Here is a 20,494-nt window from a genome sequence, read left to right as displayed (position 1 = left end):
GTCACTAATTAGATGACGTGGCATTTGGCTACCTTAAGAGAGTCATAGTTGCAACAATGAAAGACAAATTTAATTCACTTGATAACTGACGTAGGCCTATGTCTGAAACTAGTAGTTTTTAAATTATTTTATTTGTGAGGTTTTTTTGGAAGTAATAATGTAATAACTATATAAAAAGTTGTTTAAAAATGTTATGAAGTAATCAACAACAATTCAGTAGTTCTAGTAGTCTTATGGAAATTTTTAGAAATGCTATTAGTCATATTTTAAGCTAGTGACAGATTGCACGCTACATTGTATATATGATACAATTTCATCTAAAACTATTTAGGATTGATAAAGTAACTTAATCCTATATCATTGTACCTTGCAATTTATCATATTAAATAAAGAGTAGTTCAAAAATGTCTTAAAAACAACAAGAAATTGAAAATATGAAGATTAGTCTCATGTGAGAATAATCAATTAGTTCAAACTTTAATGTAACATGAGCCTGATGGTTAATTAATTAGTCAATTCCATTAATCACCCAGTTCTATTCATAAGTTCAACAGTTTTTACTATTTGGTTAACATACTAATAAATGCTTGTTTGAATAACAAAATAATATGACATATCAATCTAAAACAATATTTGAAACTGTAACTATTTTAGCATGGTTTTATTTAGTGCTTATTTGATACATTTTCTGTCACAATTCAAAGGAAAAGACTTAAAAATTCTTAATTTAAAAATCCTAAAAATAATACTCATGTAAACTAATTACAGTGAAAACTAAAATTTCCCTGTTCAATACATTACTAAAATAAAAAAGTTTATTTTATCACCTCACCGTTCATCTATTCCCAGTGAGTGAGGGTTATGCCGGGTACAGAGGTCACGTACAGTTATTCCTGGACTTAGCCCACAGTAAAGCATGAAAACTGACCTAAAGTCTGGTAGATAACGCTCTGGAAAAACAGTAATGCATTATTTTTCTTAATGTTTCAGTGTACATACAGTGAACACATTTTGTCAGTACACTAACATTGGTTTATGCATTCCAATCTAGAGCTTCAAACCTATAGTAACATGGAAATATTTAAACAATACAGTTAAATATCTGGTACAAATATATTTTAGGACGATTTGATTTAATATGACAAGATGACTTGCACTATGCAGTAATTACAACACTTGCACAATGTTGTTCTGCTCAGTATTAGATTTACTGTAATTCAAATTACAGTTAACACTAAATGCAGGACAGCTGTTTTATAATGATTTTATATTTTGGATACCACAATAAATGTTAGCCTGAGGCATAAAACCCTTTTCTTAAATTAGGCTATCATAAATCCATTAGAATTTCATGTAGGAATCTAATATTTTGAGGCATAAAACTATATCTAGTATGGGAAAACACTATTGAAATACAAGAGCTGGAGACTTTCTTATCTTAGTTAGGATATGATCTCTTACAACAAAATATTTTCATTCACGAAACCTGACATGTATATATTGACATAGAGAAAACATTTAAATTGTTATAGGAACTATAAGTGTAATCTATAAAACAATTTTGGTGATACTGAATGAAATTAATTTATTAACAGATACTTAAATTTGGTAAATCTAATATTCTCCACTCCCAGTATGTGTGTGAGGGAATCAACTGTGATGTCATAATGTGTACCAACCAAGGCCATTTTTGAGTATCAAAGCATCAACACAGCACCATTTTTCAATTTGCATGAGCTAAAATCAGTCATGGAAATGCAATCATACTTATCAAATAATAACAAAAGTACTGATGCAAGAGTTAAGTCTGAATCATTGCCATATGATGAAGGATATTTAGAAGTACATGACGAATTTAATCGTACCAGTTTGAAACTAGTAAACGCGAATCAGACAGTAAGCGAGATGCAGTTGGCAAATGAAATATCATTCAAGAATAATAAATGGTAAGGCTTTTTTCAATGTATTTTACATAGGCCTATATATATCAACACTGGAAAGCTAAGTAACCAGTATAATATTATACCATTTCAAATTTGATTATACACCTCATCCCCCTCAATTTATCCAAAATTTTTGTATATAAAATTTATAATGAAAATGTAGTTTAAATACGTTTAGAAAAAAATATTAAGCCTATTAAGACAGGTGTTCAAAATTGTTTTCAAGATACTCAATAATTAGGTGGATTTTTAGTTTGTATGAACAATTCAGATGACACATATCACTTGATTCAATGTTTATTAATTCTACACAAGCTTAAAAGGTGTAATACCTTGCATAATGCAGAACTGAAGTACTACATGTAAAAACAATGTGTGATAAAATGCTGCCTTTTACCAGACTAGGCAGTACAAAATGACAAAGTTCTTTATTGTAAGTGAAAGAATGATTCAAGACTGATTCTTTTTTTTCTTCACAATTCACTGACAGTATTATACACAAAGTCCAAAACATACTTATGATAGTATTGGTATTATTTTAACAAGGTTTGTGTAACATAGTTTTATTCATTCTACAGGTATTTATGTGGAAACTTGCTATTAACTTTTTTTTATATATGTATAAAATTACATGTTGCTCAAAAAAAAAAAGATGGAATCTGTCTTATCATCTGCTCTTATAAGACAAAAAATTAACATTTAATGATTTTAGCATATCTCCATTGAAAAAGATTGTATATATTGCAGAGTATTAAAAAAAATGTCAATGTTGGTGTTACATTTTCAAAATTATACTAAACATCGACTTTCTCAATTAATATATAGATTTCACTGTTTAGTAAATGTTTGTACTACACTAAGATAACTCTCAGCAATCACAAAATATTCATTGATTACTTACTCCCATATTTTGCCTTTTTACAAATCTCAGTCTGCTTCTTTTTAAGAAAAAGAAAGACACCAAGGGTGTGGATGTTTGCAAGGGTAAAAACTGTTGGCCACTTGGTGTGAAGAGCTATTGGGATTACCCTCTTGTGAATGTTGGAATAGCTTCCCTAAGAAATTTTTTTTAATGTCAAGACCCATGGACTTTTTTTTAATGCCTACACCAATGGTTAGTATTCTGATTTAAAATGCTCTTAGAGGGGAGATACCAAGGGTATTTAATTCAACAAGGGTAAAATCTATTGGCTTTACTTCCTTATGAATAACTGTGACAGCTTTCCTAAACAATTTTTTTTTGTTTATGTCACTACCCATGGATATTTCAATGCATATTCCAGCGGGTAGCACTCTGGTTTAAATGCTCCTTGCACAGAATATATTTGTCAGACCCTTCCAATCACTCCTCATTTTTGCAACAAGATCCATTTTGCTAAAACTGTCGGTCTCTCAAATAGAAATGCATGCAGTGAAAGCGCCACTTCACTGGTGTTCCCACTAGTAGCTGCTACACATCATATTCCATTTACTCTTGATAGTTGTGTACATTTCCTTGATGTTGTCTCTATATTTCCTGACATTTTTTACAATTTGTTTCTGTTCTTTTCTATTTATTAATATGGCCAAACAGAAGAGTTGGGACAACATTCTCCAACATCACTTCCTTTCTTGTAATCTGAGTGCAATTGCTGTTCACTTTTATATATAATCAGAAATATTTTGAAAAAAAAAAAATATTCAACTGATCTTGGTGCAGTTTTCACATTTTTAACTTAGCTTGAATGAATAATAATTAAATTAGAAATATGATGAAATATTTCATTCCTATGGCTGTAAACTTTCACACACAAAAAAATCAAAACTATACTTGCAGATGTAAACAACAGAATTTGTACACTATACTAATGGGCATTATAAATCTTGTAATTAAAGCACACTTAAATTACAAATTGGGTTTGAACCTAAATATAATCCTTATCAATATAGTTTAGTTTAACTAATTCTCTTTTACAAAACTTACCTTGTTTAGTTACATACTTAATACATTCATCCTGCAATGTTGGTTCAGTGGCTAGTCGTCCAAGTTCTGGAGTAGGTGTGTAAACATTGGAGTACAGGAAAATAGGAATAAGGGCCACAACACCATAATACCTAAGCAAATTATAGGAAAATGGACCTTTCTCCATTAAAATGATCATATCTTCATAATTTAAATAAAAAGTGTTTCTCAGCCTATGCATTATGCTAAATGTAAGACAAGTCTTTTGCAACATAACTGTGCATCTCAAATTTAAATTAAAGTCTTTTTCTCCATCAAACACCACAAATTGAAAGAAAAAAAGTGTGGTTTAGGTGGTCTTGTTTTTTAAGTTCAAGAAACAAGTGATCAAGCTCATACAGTGCAACAAGAAAATTGTTGTATAATACAGTATGTAATTACCAGGTAAACTGATGTTGTTGAGTACATCTTTTGTTAATTCTACTTTAAACATATTACATATGTCAAGATTCATGCTAACCTACTGTACATAGAACTAATAAATATTGTACGATATACGGTTATAATTAGTGTTATATTGTAAAAAGAAACCCTTGAAATCATGAAAAATGGGTAATTTGAATGTGAAAAAAAATCAATGAAACTGCAGAAACAGGGGTATTTTAACCAATATTTCAAAAAAGGGGGGGGGTAGCAATGTGTAAAAAGCATGACTAAAGCTTTATAGTTAGAGTGCCATTGATGGGTTTTTATGAGGTCTATGAAGTTATTAGTTTTAATCAAATTTCTTAAACTAAAGGAATTCAGTTACATTTTTCTCACAAGTATTAATGGTGTGATCTGAAATAATGGAATCAAAATCATATGTATTACTTACTGCTTATGTATGGATAGTTTCAAAGACAATTCCTTAGAATATTTGGTAATTATGTTTGTTTATTTGTATTCCACACAAGTCTAGCCCTTACCAAAAAATACATACCATAAATATATACAATGAAATAACTTACACCATGTTCTGTATGCATGACTTAACTAAGCTGACCTCCACATCAGCTTCAGCAGCTATTCTTGCAACATGACGAAACCCATCAATATAGCCTAATATCTGAAAATGTAAGGGGAAACTGATATGAAGTTGATTTTTTGTATAATTTTGTTATTCCTTTGTTCAACAGATTTGAACCTTCTAAAGCCAAGTTCACAAAAGAATTATTACCAAAGCTGTCATTGCAAAATATCTCCATTCAAATTAAGGAATTAACTATGTTACATCTGAGGTGTATATACACACTACATGCAAGATTAATATATATTAAAAAGAAATATGTATAAAATTTTAAAAAAATTTATTTATTCATGCAGATCCTTTCTGTAACAAATTGTTTGTGAAAATAATAATTTAAAATAACATTCTTATTGGAAAACATCTAACTCCCCTTTAATATCAAAGAAAGCCTTCAGAAAAGATCCAATTAATAAAAACATATCCAATAAAGTGATAAGCTTGATAACATATCTTAGCCACAGTTTGAGGTGCAAAGTGCTTGAACATCAAAACAGCTTTTACTTGGTAAAATATGTGAATCTCAAAATGAAAATATTTAATTATATGCAAGTTCTTGCTACAGAGACAGTATAAAATTATTTTGTGTAGATAAAAACAAAACATTTTACACATTACACTTATTAGTATATTTTGTGCAGTAGTCTCTATTTAATAAATTAAAATAATACAGAAGTTCCCAGCTCCCCTCCTCATATAAAAAAAATTAAAAATATCACACATGTAAATAAATACTTTGTTATACAAAAAAACTTCACACTTATTACATGACTGGTTTCAGCATTAGGCTCATATCAAGTGATACAAGTAAAGAAAATACTTTTAAAAAAAGGAAGTAAATGTAGGGATGGCTAATATCAATCCTTCAAAAACAATGCAAATAAGGTAGTATGGATGGCATTTTCATCATCCATAGATAATAGCACAGACACACAGTGTAGTAGAATGTTAACATACAAAAACAGAATAAATTAAACTCAACTGTGATTGAATAATTATATACATCATTATATGTTAATTCTTGCCTGTGCTATCATGTAGAGACGATGCAAATACCATATCTACTATCTTGTTTGCATTGGTTTTGAAGGATTGATATCAGCCATCCTTACATTTACTTCTTTTTTTAAAAGTTTTTCTTGTTTTTGTTTTTAATGCAGTGTTTCAATAGACATAGGAAGGTTGTACTTATAACCAAGTTCTATATACAATGAGACTCCAACTGTAATATGTATTGTTTATCTATTACTGGCTGTTAATTCCCATTTCACCCTATACTTAAGCTTCTTAAAGGAACACCAATTTTCTGTAAGAAAGCTAACTTCAAGGGATAACGATAACATCATTTATAGTAGAATTATATTTTTTTTTAAATTACTAATAGTTATTAATAATACTTATAAAGTGGATAATCTGTTTGAAACTACGTCACCTCAGTGAAGTTGGTTGACACCATTGTTTTGGTTTTTGAGTTATCAAGTAATAAAAAAGAAGCAGAAGAAAGAACAAGAAATTCAAACTTTTTTCAAACTATTTCACCTCAGTGAAGTTGGTTGACACCATTGTTTTGGTTTTGAGTTATCAGGTAATAAAAAGAAGCAGAAGAAAGAACAAGAAATTCAAACTTTTTTGAAACTATGTCACCTCAGTGAAGTTGGTTGACACCAAATTTCTTGTTCTTTCTTCTGCTTCTTTTTTATTACTTGATAACTCAAAAACCAAAACAACAAACTTCTTTGCTATGATATTTACAGACATTCCCAGAATTTGTGGTTCAGTCATTACTCAGATATTGTTATAAAAAAAGCTGTATAGTATTGTAAAATTCAGATGACCTATTGAGAAAATATTTAAAATACCATTTCTATGAACAATCTGAGCCATTCCAACATAGACAATACTACCACCTGCTTGATGCATTATTGAACATTAAGAACATTCTTTTCAACCTAAGTGTCACCTGATATGGGTCTAAGGCTGAAACTAATTATATGGCATATTTTTGAGCAAGTATTTTCTTTACAAATTATATGTGAAATGTCAGTTTACATAAAGGGTGTTCAGAAAGAAACAGAATTACACATCAGTCTACAACCAACAAATGGTGTTGAAAATCTGACCAAACAGATCTAACTTCTCAACAGTCCCCATTAAGAATATGAGCTTCATGATATCAGCACGATAAAAGGAAAGTGAAATGTTACAAGTCTGATTACTTACATCTGATCTAAGAATGTTATTAAAATGTACTGTTTATATAACTTACACTTAATTCAAATGCCCAGGCATGTGAATAGCAAAGATGAACTTTCTATTCAAATATCTTATTTTTATGTGATAATACTTTTGAAATAATTTAGTTTTGTAAATTAAAAATATATCATTGTAATATCTTTTCTTAAGAAACAAAATTACATACTCCATTCTATATTTTAATTACTGATTTTTTATGTCTTTCTACATTCTTGTTAAAGTTTGATACAAAGGTTTCGTTAAATAAATTTTACCTCTTTTGATTTGAAAAATATCACATGCAGTTTCACTTTGTTTATGATCACTGGCATACAATAAAAACAAGTTTTTTCCAAAGCAAAGTTATAAACTAACATTTTTATATCATATCATATTTATTAAAATATTTTTTTTTTAGATTTACTTTGTGATTTTCTTTGCCCATTTAAGCATTTACTTAGGCCAAAAAGGCCTAATGTAAAAAGAGCCTCACAAACAGCATAGTTTCAATGAAATATAAAATGATACAACCTTAAAAAAACAAAAACCTTTAATCGAGCGGCATATTACCATGCTAAGCTTTTATCACTTTGTTTTGATCTATACATGAATACCAACTGAACTGAAAGGGATATTGGCATATACTGTTGAAAAGGGCAGAAAGAGAGTTTTTATTAAACATTTAAATCACTAGCCCATGGCTTAACAAAGGAAAGAAATGCAATTACACTGCACCATGACAAAGGTTAAGAAACAGTGGTGGGTTAATTACATTTACATTGGTTTTGTTCAAACCTATTTTGACTTTTTGAAAAAAGGATACAAGTGCTAAATGATGCTAAAAAAATGAAGAAATTCACAAACATTAATGTTTTCATTTGAACTGCTGAAATTAACCTAAAATCCAAATTTCGTGATTAAAAAAAAAATTATGTATAAAATTAAATGAATAAAACTTTTGTTGAATAAATTTCATCTCTGAAGTTCTTTTAATGTGTAGATGAATGATGACAATTTTATTTTCTATAGATTTTTTAATGCTATGATGGGTGCCAAATATCAAAAGGTTAAGAGGTCAAAAACAAAGATGGAAGTCACAAGGTACCAAGTGAAGCCCATATGCAGGATTTGAAAGGACTAAAAATCAAACTTCATAACTACAATCATCAGATGATGGGTAATATAAATCTCTACTATCAAGACAAGGTACATAAATTGCAAACAACTTTAATCAATTTTGTAGTATAGAGCATACAGACAACCTTTTCACCCACTTTAAAAACTTGATTACAACATTGTTTTTTTTTAATTTAATGTACCTTGAATTTTTTAATGTGATTATTTTATATGCCATCTATCCAAGGGCAGAATAAGGTGGGAGATATTGGGGCTATAGTCCCAGGTTCTGGCTCAGAAAAGGCCCATTATGAGGTTTAGTTTTTGTTTACCTTAGTCTTTAGTCGTGATCATAATAGGCTCAGAAGAAACATTTAGCCTCAGGCCCATCTGACCCTCCATCTATCACAGAAACAAATAACATGACAATGCAAGTACTAGTTGAATATTAGCTTACTAGCATGAACATCTGTTAGCCAGAATTTACTTATATGAATGAATGGCAAAGAAACAGTTTCTTTCTGAACATCACCATATACATTGATACTAAGTCAATTCATATTTTCCTTAAAATAACAAAGGTTCAGCTATACATATTATTAGAAATAAATATATGCAGTAAGTATATGCTATACAGGTAATATTTATAAATAACTAAAATGTTATGCAAACAGCAATGAAAAATTTAAGCATAAATGAAAAAAAATTACGTAAATAAAAATGACCCAATAATTTTTTTTTTACAGGAAAGGCAGCAAGTACTTATGGTAAGGTTGTGATGATTGTACATCAATCACTCTCATAGTTAGCACATAATTCATCATCTAAGCCTGCTTATTAATTCCTAATTATTTTATCTCCTACATTTTAGCTGCTAATCTGCTGCCATCTTCAGAAAGTCCTGAGAAGAGGCTGGGATTCAAACTTTGGTCTTCTTGTTAGAAAAGCTGGTGTGCTATCCACTCATCCAGGCTGTGCCCTATCAAAACCTGAATCATCTAACTTTATGAATGAAGGTATCCATGTTTTGCCAACTTCTATTCTAGCTAGGTTTATTGTATTATTTTAGTTTTCTTTGTCTCATGTGTAGTTCATATTCCATTTTATTGTATGATCTTTTACAGGATGAGCTGTTGTAGATAGATTGGTATTAAAAAGTACTGTATACTCTTATGCTGCAAAATTCTGTCTTTTGCTACTCTCTTTTTTATCTCTCCAATGCTTTTAAATCCATGGTCACAAAGATGTGAATGGTATTTTTGCTCCTCATTAGACCTTATAGATATAATATCACCATTAACTGGTAAAATGTCTATAGATGTTAAGAACTCAGTCTACTTTTTTAAGAGATTTTAAAAGCAAGAAAGACAATTATAAGCTTCAGTGTGTCAATTATTCCCTTGTACTACATTTGGAAACAATAGATATACTCCACCAATAGCTTTAAAACCATAGAATTCCCAAAGAATGCATCCAACTAACAATTTCTGTGACAACAGAACTGAAAACTTTCATATCAATAGACAACTCACTTTCAATAAGCAGGTAAATATTACCAATAACAAGGGGTAGTTACAGGTTCACCCCTATCGATCAACTAGTAGTTAGTAATCTCTATATGGAACATTTTGAATATAAAACCCTCAAACCAGCTGCTCTATGATTCAGGACTTTGGCTGAGATAAATCAACAATGCATTTGTAATAAACCACAAGTTACAGACAGGGTTTCAGCATTTATGACTCACTTGAATAGAAAACATTCAGCTAAACAATCGACAATGTAGATGTGGTGGTTACCAAGAAACTTAACTCATACCAGAGGAGTTTACAGAAAACCTCACAGCTATGATAAATACCTTCACTAAAGATCAAACTATCCTGACTGCCTGATGTCCAGAATTAACAATAATTGTAGTAAAGAATATGCTAAGAAGGGGAAAAAAACCACTACTACAACTTTCCTTAACAGTGGATGCCCAGGATATTTGACAAAGAAAATAAACATAAACATCAAGAATAAACAGGAAATAATTACAAAAACTTTATGAAAACAAACAAAGAATATGCAAGCAGCATAACATAATGTCAGAACAGTATTTAGAAGACACAGCAAAATATGACTGCAATACGCACTCATCGAAACAACTAAGAAGTAAATAGAGAGAAAGAACATCACTTATAACATCCAGTGAATGTTGACTCCAATTAATATATTGAATAAACAAAAATAATCAAAAAGAAAAATTACGACCTATAAAATTCTATAATACCACTTTAACTAGAATAGTCCATCACGTCAAAGACCATACAAGAAAATGAAATATAAAAATAATGGGATAATAACCACACATGATACAAAATAAGCCTTCTATACCCACCTTATTGAAAAATACACTAAATTCATTCTAGCACAGAAGTCAGCAAAATCTGGATATCCATTGTGAAAGCATTCAAATAGGTAAGGTGGATTCAGTTCCTAATGGTGAAGACCCCAGGATGAGTGGATAGCATACCAACCTTTCTATAATGAAGACCCAAGATCAAATCTGGGCCCCTGATACTACACACAGTCTTTCTGAGGACTTTCCTGAAAAATACAGTAGACTAGCAGTCAAAACACAGGATATAAACTAATTAGCATCTAGTAATAATAAAAAAGAAGTAATCAATTAATAATTAGGCTTAAGTGATCATATAGGCTTCCTAACAATGAGAATGAGGTGTGGCATTGCTAACTATAAAAACACACACAACTAATTTGGCACACAATAGTATAACCATAAGAGCTGAATAGTTAATGCAAAAGACATTTTTACAGACCTACAGACCACAGTTCATCCCATGAGACAAAAAAAAAAAAGGAAGAATGAAAGAAAGAAAGAGGAAACAGAGCAAAACTAAAACTCAAAATGGTATAGGTCAAGAGCACTCACAGGGAAAGAATTGTACATGCACCATAGAAGTTTGTCTTACCTGCATTACAGTTAAGTCCCACTGTTCACGAACAGGAAGAGAATGGAACAATTAGGCAAGATTTCTTGTACTACATTCAATCACAATGTCTGAACAAGAAGATGGACCACAAAAACAAAGGTATAGATTTTTGATCAAATACATAATGAAATGAAACCCAAATTTGCAAAGACTTGAAAATGAAGTTTATAATACTGTTTAATCTCTTCATGATCAGATGAGTTGATACGTCAAGTTTAACCTCCTCATGATGAGGTAGAGTGATATATATATCAATTATCATTTTTTTTATTGTTTCTTGACAAATTTGTTTAAAATAAACTTGCAAACTTAAATATTAGAATAGAAGAACTGAAGAAATGAATTTTTTTTACCAACTTACAAAATGATGGTCACTCACATTTTTACCAATACATTTATTTTTTCTCGACATACAACTACATATAAAAACAAATACTCAATGAAATGAGAAAGGACAATCCACACAATTAAAGAGGTTAGAGAGCTTGTTCAAATAAAATACTGTCCTCTCACAACAGGTTTAGATGAAACTTAAAATTACAAATGTTAATAAAACTTCTGAGAACTTTATAGATAAAATCACATCACAATAAACATAAATACATAGAACCATAGTAGTATTATCATATTTAATATTAGTTAGAAACAATTAATTACAGATTTACCCAGGATAACAATCTAATACAATGTTACAGTATGTATTGGGTTTCATTCTCTCAGTTTGTATACATTTTGTCATATCAATACAGTGCACTAAGATACTACACAATAATGCTCATTATACAAGGTATTAATATTATCTAAAAATAAAGAAGAATACCTTTAAAATGATGGAGAAAACACTGTTAATTTTTCAGTTAACTACCATTTACATTATCTCAAATAAACTCAACCTTTGATCTGAAGGGATTTCACCTACAAACTTTATTTTTCTGGTTTTAAAACTACACAATATAAACGTAAAAGTAAAGAAAGTAAAATGAAACTTACTCTTCAGATAATAGTAAAACTATTTCAGCCCATATTTTTCCCTTGCAGCTTCATTTGGGATAGCAGTACAAGAATTGTTTTATGTCAAAATACACATTAATTTATTCATATTTTCATAACAGACAAAAAATGAAGTAAAAACTTTGAAATTGAATGTTTTAATAAACAGGTCTATAAGGAAGAAAGAATATCAGTCCCCACATACAAGAAGCTTTCCAGCATATCTTTTTATTTGTTGAATTTTGTGTAAAGGTACATGGAACCTATCTATTTTAAAGTGATAGACTAGAAAGAAGGCAGCTAGACAACACCACCATGGGTCAGTTCTTGGACTTTTCTTGTTAGACTAATCAATGGGATTTGACCAACACTCTTGTAATGCACTTGCAGCCTATAAGCATGGAGAATATTTTTTGCAATATCAGTGTGAATTATGGAATCTCAAACCCACAGTCCAGCAAGGTATCTAGTGGGCCACGCTTGGCCCCTTTTCAGTGTAATCCATAAAAAAAAAACTCGCCAAAATGTGTAAACAACGTGTAAAGATTATTGTTCATCATTCTCAGTTTGGATGCTGTGAGATACTCAAGTAAGCTACTCAACTTTCCCTTTTGTCAAATCAAGTGTGTTATTAGTGTTCTCTTGTGAGAAAGATAACTTTTAATGCAATTACAGTTATTTTTCTTGTTGGTGATTCAAATTATAGCTAAGAGAGGTCACATCCTTGGTGTATGGTACACTACAAATACATGGACTGCTCAATTGGCTGTGGCACTATGATCAAATTTGGCTTTGTGTGCAATATTGATTTTTATATATATCGATAAGAATGAAAACTATTTCATCTAATAAATGTTTTGTTTTGATATACAAGTTGTTTGGGTTTTTCATTTAAAAAAAAACGACATTAATTTCTTAATGACCTAATACATTTGTGTCTCATCTCTCTTGTGTGAAAAACTCAGTTCAAGTTCAGGGAGAGGCATCCTCTGTAGGTTGGTAGCCTTAATCTTCCAGTTATAATGCACCGAATACTATGTGGTAAATCCATGAGCTGGAAAATACTACATGTGACCATAGCATTGATAGAGTTAAGAAAGTAAATATTGACACTAGTAATCATATTTAGAAATGTATCTAAAAATTCATTTTTCCTCTTAAATAACATGTTGGTTTCAGCTTACTATCACATGAGACTTACATTCCAGTGGATGAATGACACTAACATCATTTTTACAGGAATTACCTAGACTTTATTTGGGTTTCTGTAGGGCTGTATTCTACAGTCTACTTTCTCAAGACATACCACTAAGAATAACTTATAATGTTACAGTTTTTATAACATTAATCTATCTCAAACCCACAGTTCATTAACATATTAACTTTAAACAATTACTAAAGATCTTGATATTCTAAATACTATTACCAACTATTGAATGAGAATAAGTTCATTAAGAGGTATCTCCACTATAATAGAAAATATGAATTCTTAACCCACTGACTGCTCATTCACCGTATGGGGTACAGTCCACCTCCGGCAGTTGAATGCGAGTGTAGTGTATACAGTGTACGGCTCACAAAAATTCCACAAGCATTTAAAGCAGAATGTGGACTGTATGCTTATACATATAGGCAAGGTCAAGACTGTTAGTCCAAGTGATATGAGCAATAACAAGAATACACATTTTGAGTTAGATGCTGAGGTTATATGTATTAACTTTCAAAAAACAACCACTGCATGGGCATTTATAAACTGGTTAAATATAAGAAATTAAATGGAAATCAGATAGATATTAAAAGAGACTAAAATATTTACAATATCAATAATGATATGAAATTGATACAAAACAGTACTCTGACAGACATAACATACTTCAATACAAAACCAAGGCATCAGGAATAACCTATATATATTGCTGCAAAGGTTGTGAAGAAAAGAATGAATTTCTCACACAGTTACACATTTACAAAAAGAAAATTTAATAATCTTTTTTCATTGCAAGTACATATATACAGTTTAACATTACAAGTATTAATCAAAACACTCAACTGTTATTATTCAAAACAACCTTTGCTTCTGAAAAATAACTTCTCTACTATTCTTCCAAACTTATAAATTGTTTTCGTTATTTTAAGGCACTAAAACTCTACCTGTTGCGTAGTTAAATCCCACTGACTTGGAAGAATGGCAGTTCTGCTTTTGGTGAAGATTGGGACGTGGTGATCCATGACCTGAGGTGGGTCTGGATGAACTCTAATCACCTTCAGATGGATTGTATTAGACTCATCTAATCAAGAAAATATAAACCTTGGGTGATGTGTTTAGTTACTAATCTTCAAATTACACCATAATTTTGACTTTATCATCTTATGATCAAACTTTCTCTGTGATACATAACATTTAATTATCAAAGGTTAAGCAAGTGTGGATTTTTCACCTTACTCACTGTTCATATACACCACATACACACATATATATATATATATATATAGTTTGATAAAATTCTTTAAACAATTCTCTATGCTCTTACACGAAACGAGTAAACAAGTTTATGTCATCTGACATTACCACATATTCTGTCAGACAACCAGCTGCTGTACAATTATTTCAGACTCCAAAGCTGTACATACTGCCTTGCACAAGCATTTCAGCATTGAAAAGGAGAAACGCAACAGAATGCAAGTAATGTGAAAGAATTATGAACAAAGTGTTATTTTCATGTTTGTATTGAATGGCTTTGCATGCTCAATTCAACTTCCAAACATACACACAAATAATGGTTTTCATTCTTGAAGTACGTGCTGCACACCAAAAGTCCAGACTGGCAAAGAAACTTCAAGAAACACTCTACCTGTAGTTCTTCACACTGTACTACAAAACTCAATTCACAGCCTGCCTTTCAAGGTATCTGTAATAGTGAGTAGAAATCTCCAAACAGGTACACACCATGGATGAAATCTCCATACTAGTAACATCCCTATTCAATTCCATTGGAGGGGTGAAAAGTATCAGTGTTTTTCAGTTGAAATACATTGATACGACTGCTGAGAAGAAATATCTCTGGTATTGAGATAGAACAAATACGTGGACTTTTTGAGTGCACAAAAAGTTGAATTTATTTTGGCACAAATTAACTGTGACTATGGCAAATCTGTTTGTGTTATTGTGGTGACTAATAAAATTCTTGTGCTAATCCCTGTCCTATAAGAATTCTATGAGGAATAGATGCAACATGCATGAAAATATAAATGAGTAAAACAGCAGTTTTTTTGCAAGCTTTCTCAGATGTAAACAAAGTCTTTTCACTGTGCACAGTAGGCATAAGGTACCCATGTTAGTGTATTGCTTACAATAGTAGAGAAGTATATCATCCAAATACTCGGTACACAACATTTAGCAAGTTATTGCATTATTTTCAGTGTAGTATTTTTGAGAGGTTCCAGTAATGATCCAGCTACCATAACCTACCATTTTACCTGAGCTACTTTGTTTATGGTAATTATTCAAATTGCCAAAACAAAATAGAACATCTGTAACAATGTTTGTTTTTTCATCGAATATTGATGAGCATTTTATGGCATTTCAAAGATGTAGGTCAAACTTATTTCATGAGGCTCGAGTTAATACACAATGTTGTGTCAATGATGTCATAGTGAAGTTGCTAGAAGGCACTGCAAACAAACTTAAGAGTTGCTCTGTACATTTTCTCATCCGATATTGTTGTTATGAGACAGTTTCAGCAAACACTTAAAATCCGCAATAGGCTTAGGAGGAAAAACTTTTACTCATGAAAGGACAACCAAAGTCTGTTTGATGGTTGTCCAAAAGTCAGACATTAAAAATGTCTTAAATTTGTTCATTTTTGAGCACTGATTACTTTATAATTGCTGATAACATTAACTAAAAAATTGTTAATGATTATTGTGTCTCTTTGTATATATAACAGTTAAGGCATTTTCTTTTTTTTTATTAATATACTGCAGGACTTGACAAATCCTGGGTGCCAGGTTGCCATGGCAACTAAAAAATTTCATTGTGATGCTTAGTATTTTCTCCCATTTTATCTGTGCATAGGGCTGTAGTAAATAGAACTCGAATCTAGAACAGTTCTGAACTCTTGGAAGTCCGGAACTATTTTTGCATCTTTTGACTCCTAAACTAAACTTTGTTTCTAGGATTTTAATAGCAGATTCAGCACTTCTCAATGTTCTTTTCATGAATGAAGTGCTGTGGTTGCTCAACACATTACCAATTTCGTGTCATTTTGTTTTTCTTCTTTCAATCAATTCAACCAATCAGACTGGACCAATAGCAGTTAATTCAGGTAATACTATCAACTGGTTGTTGATACCACGTGATTATTAGCATGCACTCATTGCTGTGAAAGTAACTAAATATACACTGGTGCCTTGATTATCCATGCTGGTCTGAGGAAAGCAAAAAAATCGTGGATAACAGAAACAGCAGATAATCGAGGCTGTAGTGTATCTCACTAGTTAGCCCATTTTTTAATCTAAGTAAAAATTTTCAATATATTTAAGTTCCTTATTTTAAATTATAACCTTTTTTACTGTAATTTAATCACTTTTGATGAAAAGTTATCCAAGTCGACACAATCATAAAAGCCAAACGTCAGTCAGTCAGGCACACCTGGTTCCCGAGGTTTTTGTCTGGTTCCTAGATTTGAAAATATTTGTCGAGGCCTGATCTAATGTAAATGTTACATCATGCATGTCGGTATGTGTAAGCATATACATACAGTAGAACTTCAATTAATGAGCACTGTGGCATTACGAGCAGACCTTTTCAGTCCCTTTTATTTTTTAAATAAATCTTGCAATAATGGGCATCTCGATATTCCGGATTAATGACAGTGTCTTTAGTCTCGTTCTTTATGTGGGCACTCGATAAAGTATACTCGATGGTATACCACTAAATTCCAAATATCCCAGAAGGACGACCAATAATTAAACACTTGTAATGTTTATTGGATTGGCTCTGAACCATATACTGTAATAAACTTTTTCACAGATTCAAAGTGCAATCTTATTACTCTAAGGAATTCTCATTTAAACACTGTAGGATAGATAAGCTGATAAATTCCACATTGTTTTCTCGGAGCAGGAGTCAAGTTGGCTTATTTTGTGCACGTGTTTTGTTGCTGTACAGAGTTTCGTATTATGGTGTCATTTAAACAGTCTAATGACACAAATGGTGATTTGTTGCTTTATTTTTAGCTGATTTCTACTTCAGTTGTTGACAGTAAAATAAACACAGAAAATAAATATGAAATGTTTAGCAGTTTAAACTCTGAAGAGAAGTACAATGAATGTACAATAGCACCTTGTTATAGAGGGTGTGTGGTTTTATTTATTTCTTTTAAATTAACAGTAATAAATAAAGTTTTTTAAATAAAGTCATTTTTATATTGTTTCATTTTTATTAAACACTTCCTTCAGCAAGATAAATTTGTTTCCTTGTATATGTTCATTAATTTTGATGACTGTAGAAAATATTTTTTGTTTCTTACTTACTGATTGGTATGGAACATCGTCGATAACGATTCAACTCATTCATGATCCGTGTCATTATTAAAGGTAAATGATTTTTACTTTCTTCATCAGACAAAAATCCTGATTCTTCCTAATACATAAAAGACAACAAAATATCACATTCTGAGACAGAACTAAAACTTTTAACTAGTAAATGATTTTTATCTTATGTTATATACAAAACTAGAAGAAAACAAATCTAAAGAATAACAAATTTTAATGGAAAGACTAACATAAAAAATATAGGAGCATGCCACAGCACTTGTTAGTACAAAAAAAGCAAACTTCTTCAGTCAGAGGATTTAAATAACTCCATGCTGACATTTTCCTTCAAGAGAAAAGTAATACCTAAAATTGTTTATTTTTTTCTAGACCTCCTGTGTACACAAAGGGTTGAGTATACTATATTAAAGCATTTTGAATATGTAAATCAGCAAGTCATGTGACAACCACAGTCAATATAAAGTCACAGTGAAACAAAATGTATCGATATTATGACAAAATATGGCATTTCAAAGATTGTATGACACTACAGAAAACTGATTTTAGAAGGATATGTAACAACCTTTTCCAAAAAAAAAAATTCATGTACTCAGATCATAAAGATGTGTTCCAATACGGAATTTATTGTAACCAGACTATAATAAGCAACATCCAGCATTTTGTAACAGGTGAGAATTCATGAGCACAAAGGTCTGTGGCAAAGCCACCCATATGTTTGGGTAACAGTTCACAGACACGAAGGGTTTTTGTCTGGAAATGAGGTCAACAGGGTATGGGTTCACCAAGATAAGGCTTTCAGTCATACCTATCATTCAAATGTTGTATATCACAAGCAGTTGGAGAATGAAATGGGTGTTCACGTTATTCTCTACAAAGACATACCAGTCAAGTTACTTAATGCAGTGTATTTGAATTTCTGTGTAAGACTGCTGAAAGAGGCTCTGGAAAACCAATGTGTCTGTACACTAGATGGAAAGCAAGCATGGAAGAGTGGTGTGCTTTAGACATTAAGGTCTTACAATTGAGCATTTTGAAATGGAATGTGTTCTGCAGAGCTATTACTAAGATGTATGACTGTCAGATGGGGCATGACTAGAAATGGCAGTATGGACTGTGATGACATGGTGAGGCTCCAAAATCATTTTAATATAATGTATTCAACCAATGTAGCTATGTCTAATAGTGTAAAAAGAACTAATTACAGTGTAAATAATGAAGTTGTTTTTTTTAATATAACATAACATAATAATATAATGTTTAGGGACAATAAGGGACCTATTGGTCCATCTAGGCTGATCCATCCTCTAAACTAAAACTATTAAATAATAAAAAAATAACTCAAAGTCAGTCCTTATCATTCATATAGTTATCAAGCTTTCTTTTAAACTCACTTAATTTTTTTTTTACTGCCTCCGTAACATATGAAGGCAACATGTTCAAAAGGCCAACCACCCTGTAAGAAAAATAACTGTCTTAGCTAAAGATGACTCCTACCCTGCCAAGATTTATATTTGTGTCCCCTAGTTCTCATTCAGAAAGGCTGAAGTTAACATGTCCTTTAAACTAGAATAAAAGGACTGGACAGAAAGGTTGAAGTTAATATGACCTTTAAACTAGAATAAAAGGACTGGACAGAAAGGTTGAAGTTAATATGACCTTTAAACTAGAATAAAAGGACTGGACAGAAAGGTTGAAGTTAATATGACCTTTAAACTAGAATAATTGGACTGGACAGAAAGGTTGAAGTTTTCATTCTCACCATTAAGCATGAAAAAAAAGATGATGCATAAACACTATCAATTCCCTGAACAATTATAAGCATCTCAATCAGATCCCTTCTGACTATTCTTTCTTTAAGAGAAAACAATTTCAGCTATCTTAACTTCTCCTCGTATGACAATCCCTCCATCCCAGGCACCATTCTAGTGTGCCTCCTCTGAACCCTTTCAGACAATTCAATGTCCTTCCTAAGGTAAGGAGCCCAAGACTGAATACAATACTCCAAATGTGGCCTAATCAGTGACCTATACAATGAAATTATAACCTCTTTAGACTTGTATTCAATACTTCTGTAGATACAACTTAAAATCCTATTTGCCATACCACTAGCAACAGCACACTGCTTGGATGGCTTAAGAGACTAATCAACCACTACATCATGATCCCTTTCTTTCATAACACTGTTAAGGTTATTTCTATCCAAATTATAGTTACAATTCAAATTATGATAACCCACGTGCATTATCTTGCATTTATTAAAATTAAAACACATCAGCAATTTATTAGTCCAACTCACTAAATGATCTAAATCCTTTTGTAAATCAGCAGCATCCTTTTCACAGCTAGCAACACCCAAGACCTGAATATCATCAGAAAATTTAAGTAATTTATTGACCATTCCTTCATCTATGTCATTGATGTAAATCAAAAAGAGCAAAGGTCCTAAGACTGAACCTTGAAGTATCCCACTTGTGACATTAATCCAGTTTGACTGAACTTCATTTGTAACAACCCTTTGCTTTCTTCCATCCAGCTCTCTTCTACCCAATTAGCTAACTTAACGACCTCATCTATAGAAATAACTTTTTTTACAAGCCTTTTTATGTCGCAACTTGTTAAATGTTTTCTGAAAATCCAGATACACCAAATCTAC

General features: G+C 31.2%; 1 protein-coding gene across 1 annotated transcript in view; it reads right to left on the bottom strand.

The window, feature by feature from the left end:
• LOC106464228 (GATOR complex protein NPRL2-like) overlaps nt 1–20,494 on the bottom strand; it is a 42,235-nt gene that overhangs the window by 11,270 nt on the left and 10,471 nt on the right. The window contains 6 exon segments of the mRNA XM_013924356.2: nt 833–950; nt 3,907–4,037; nt 4,896–4,993; nt 11,275–11,295; nt 14,437–14,573; nt 17,821–17,929. Coding sequence (XP_013779810.1) covers nt 833–950; nt 3,907–4,037; nt 4,896–4,993; nt 11,275–11,295; nt 14,437–14,573; nt 17,821–17,929 — 614 coding nt within the window.

The sequence above is a fragment of the Limulus polyphemus genome, unplaced genomic scaffold (assembly GCF_000517525.1).
Source record: "Limulus polyphemus unplaced genomic scaffold, Limulus_polyphemus-2.1.2 Scaffold1592, whole genome shotgun sequence".
In the NCBI taxonomy this organism is placed as follows: Eukaryota; Metazoa; Arthropoda; class Merostomata; order Xiphosura; family Limulidae; genus Limulus; species Limulus polyphemus.
This window is presented reverse-complemented; position numbering and strand designations above follow the sequence as displayed.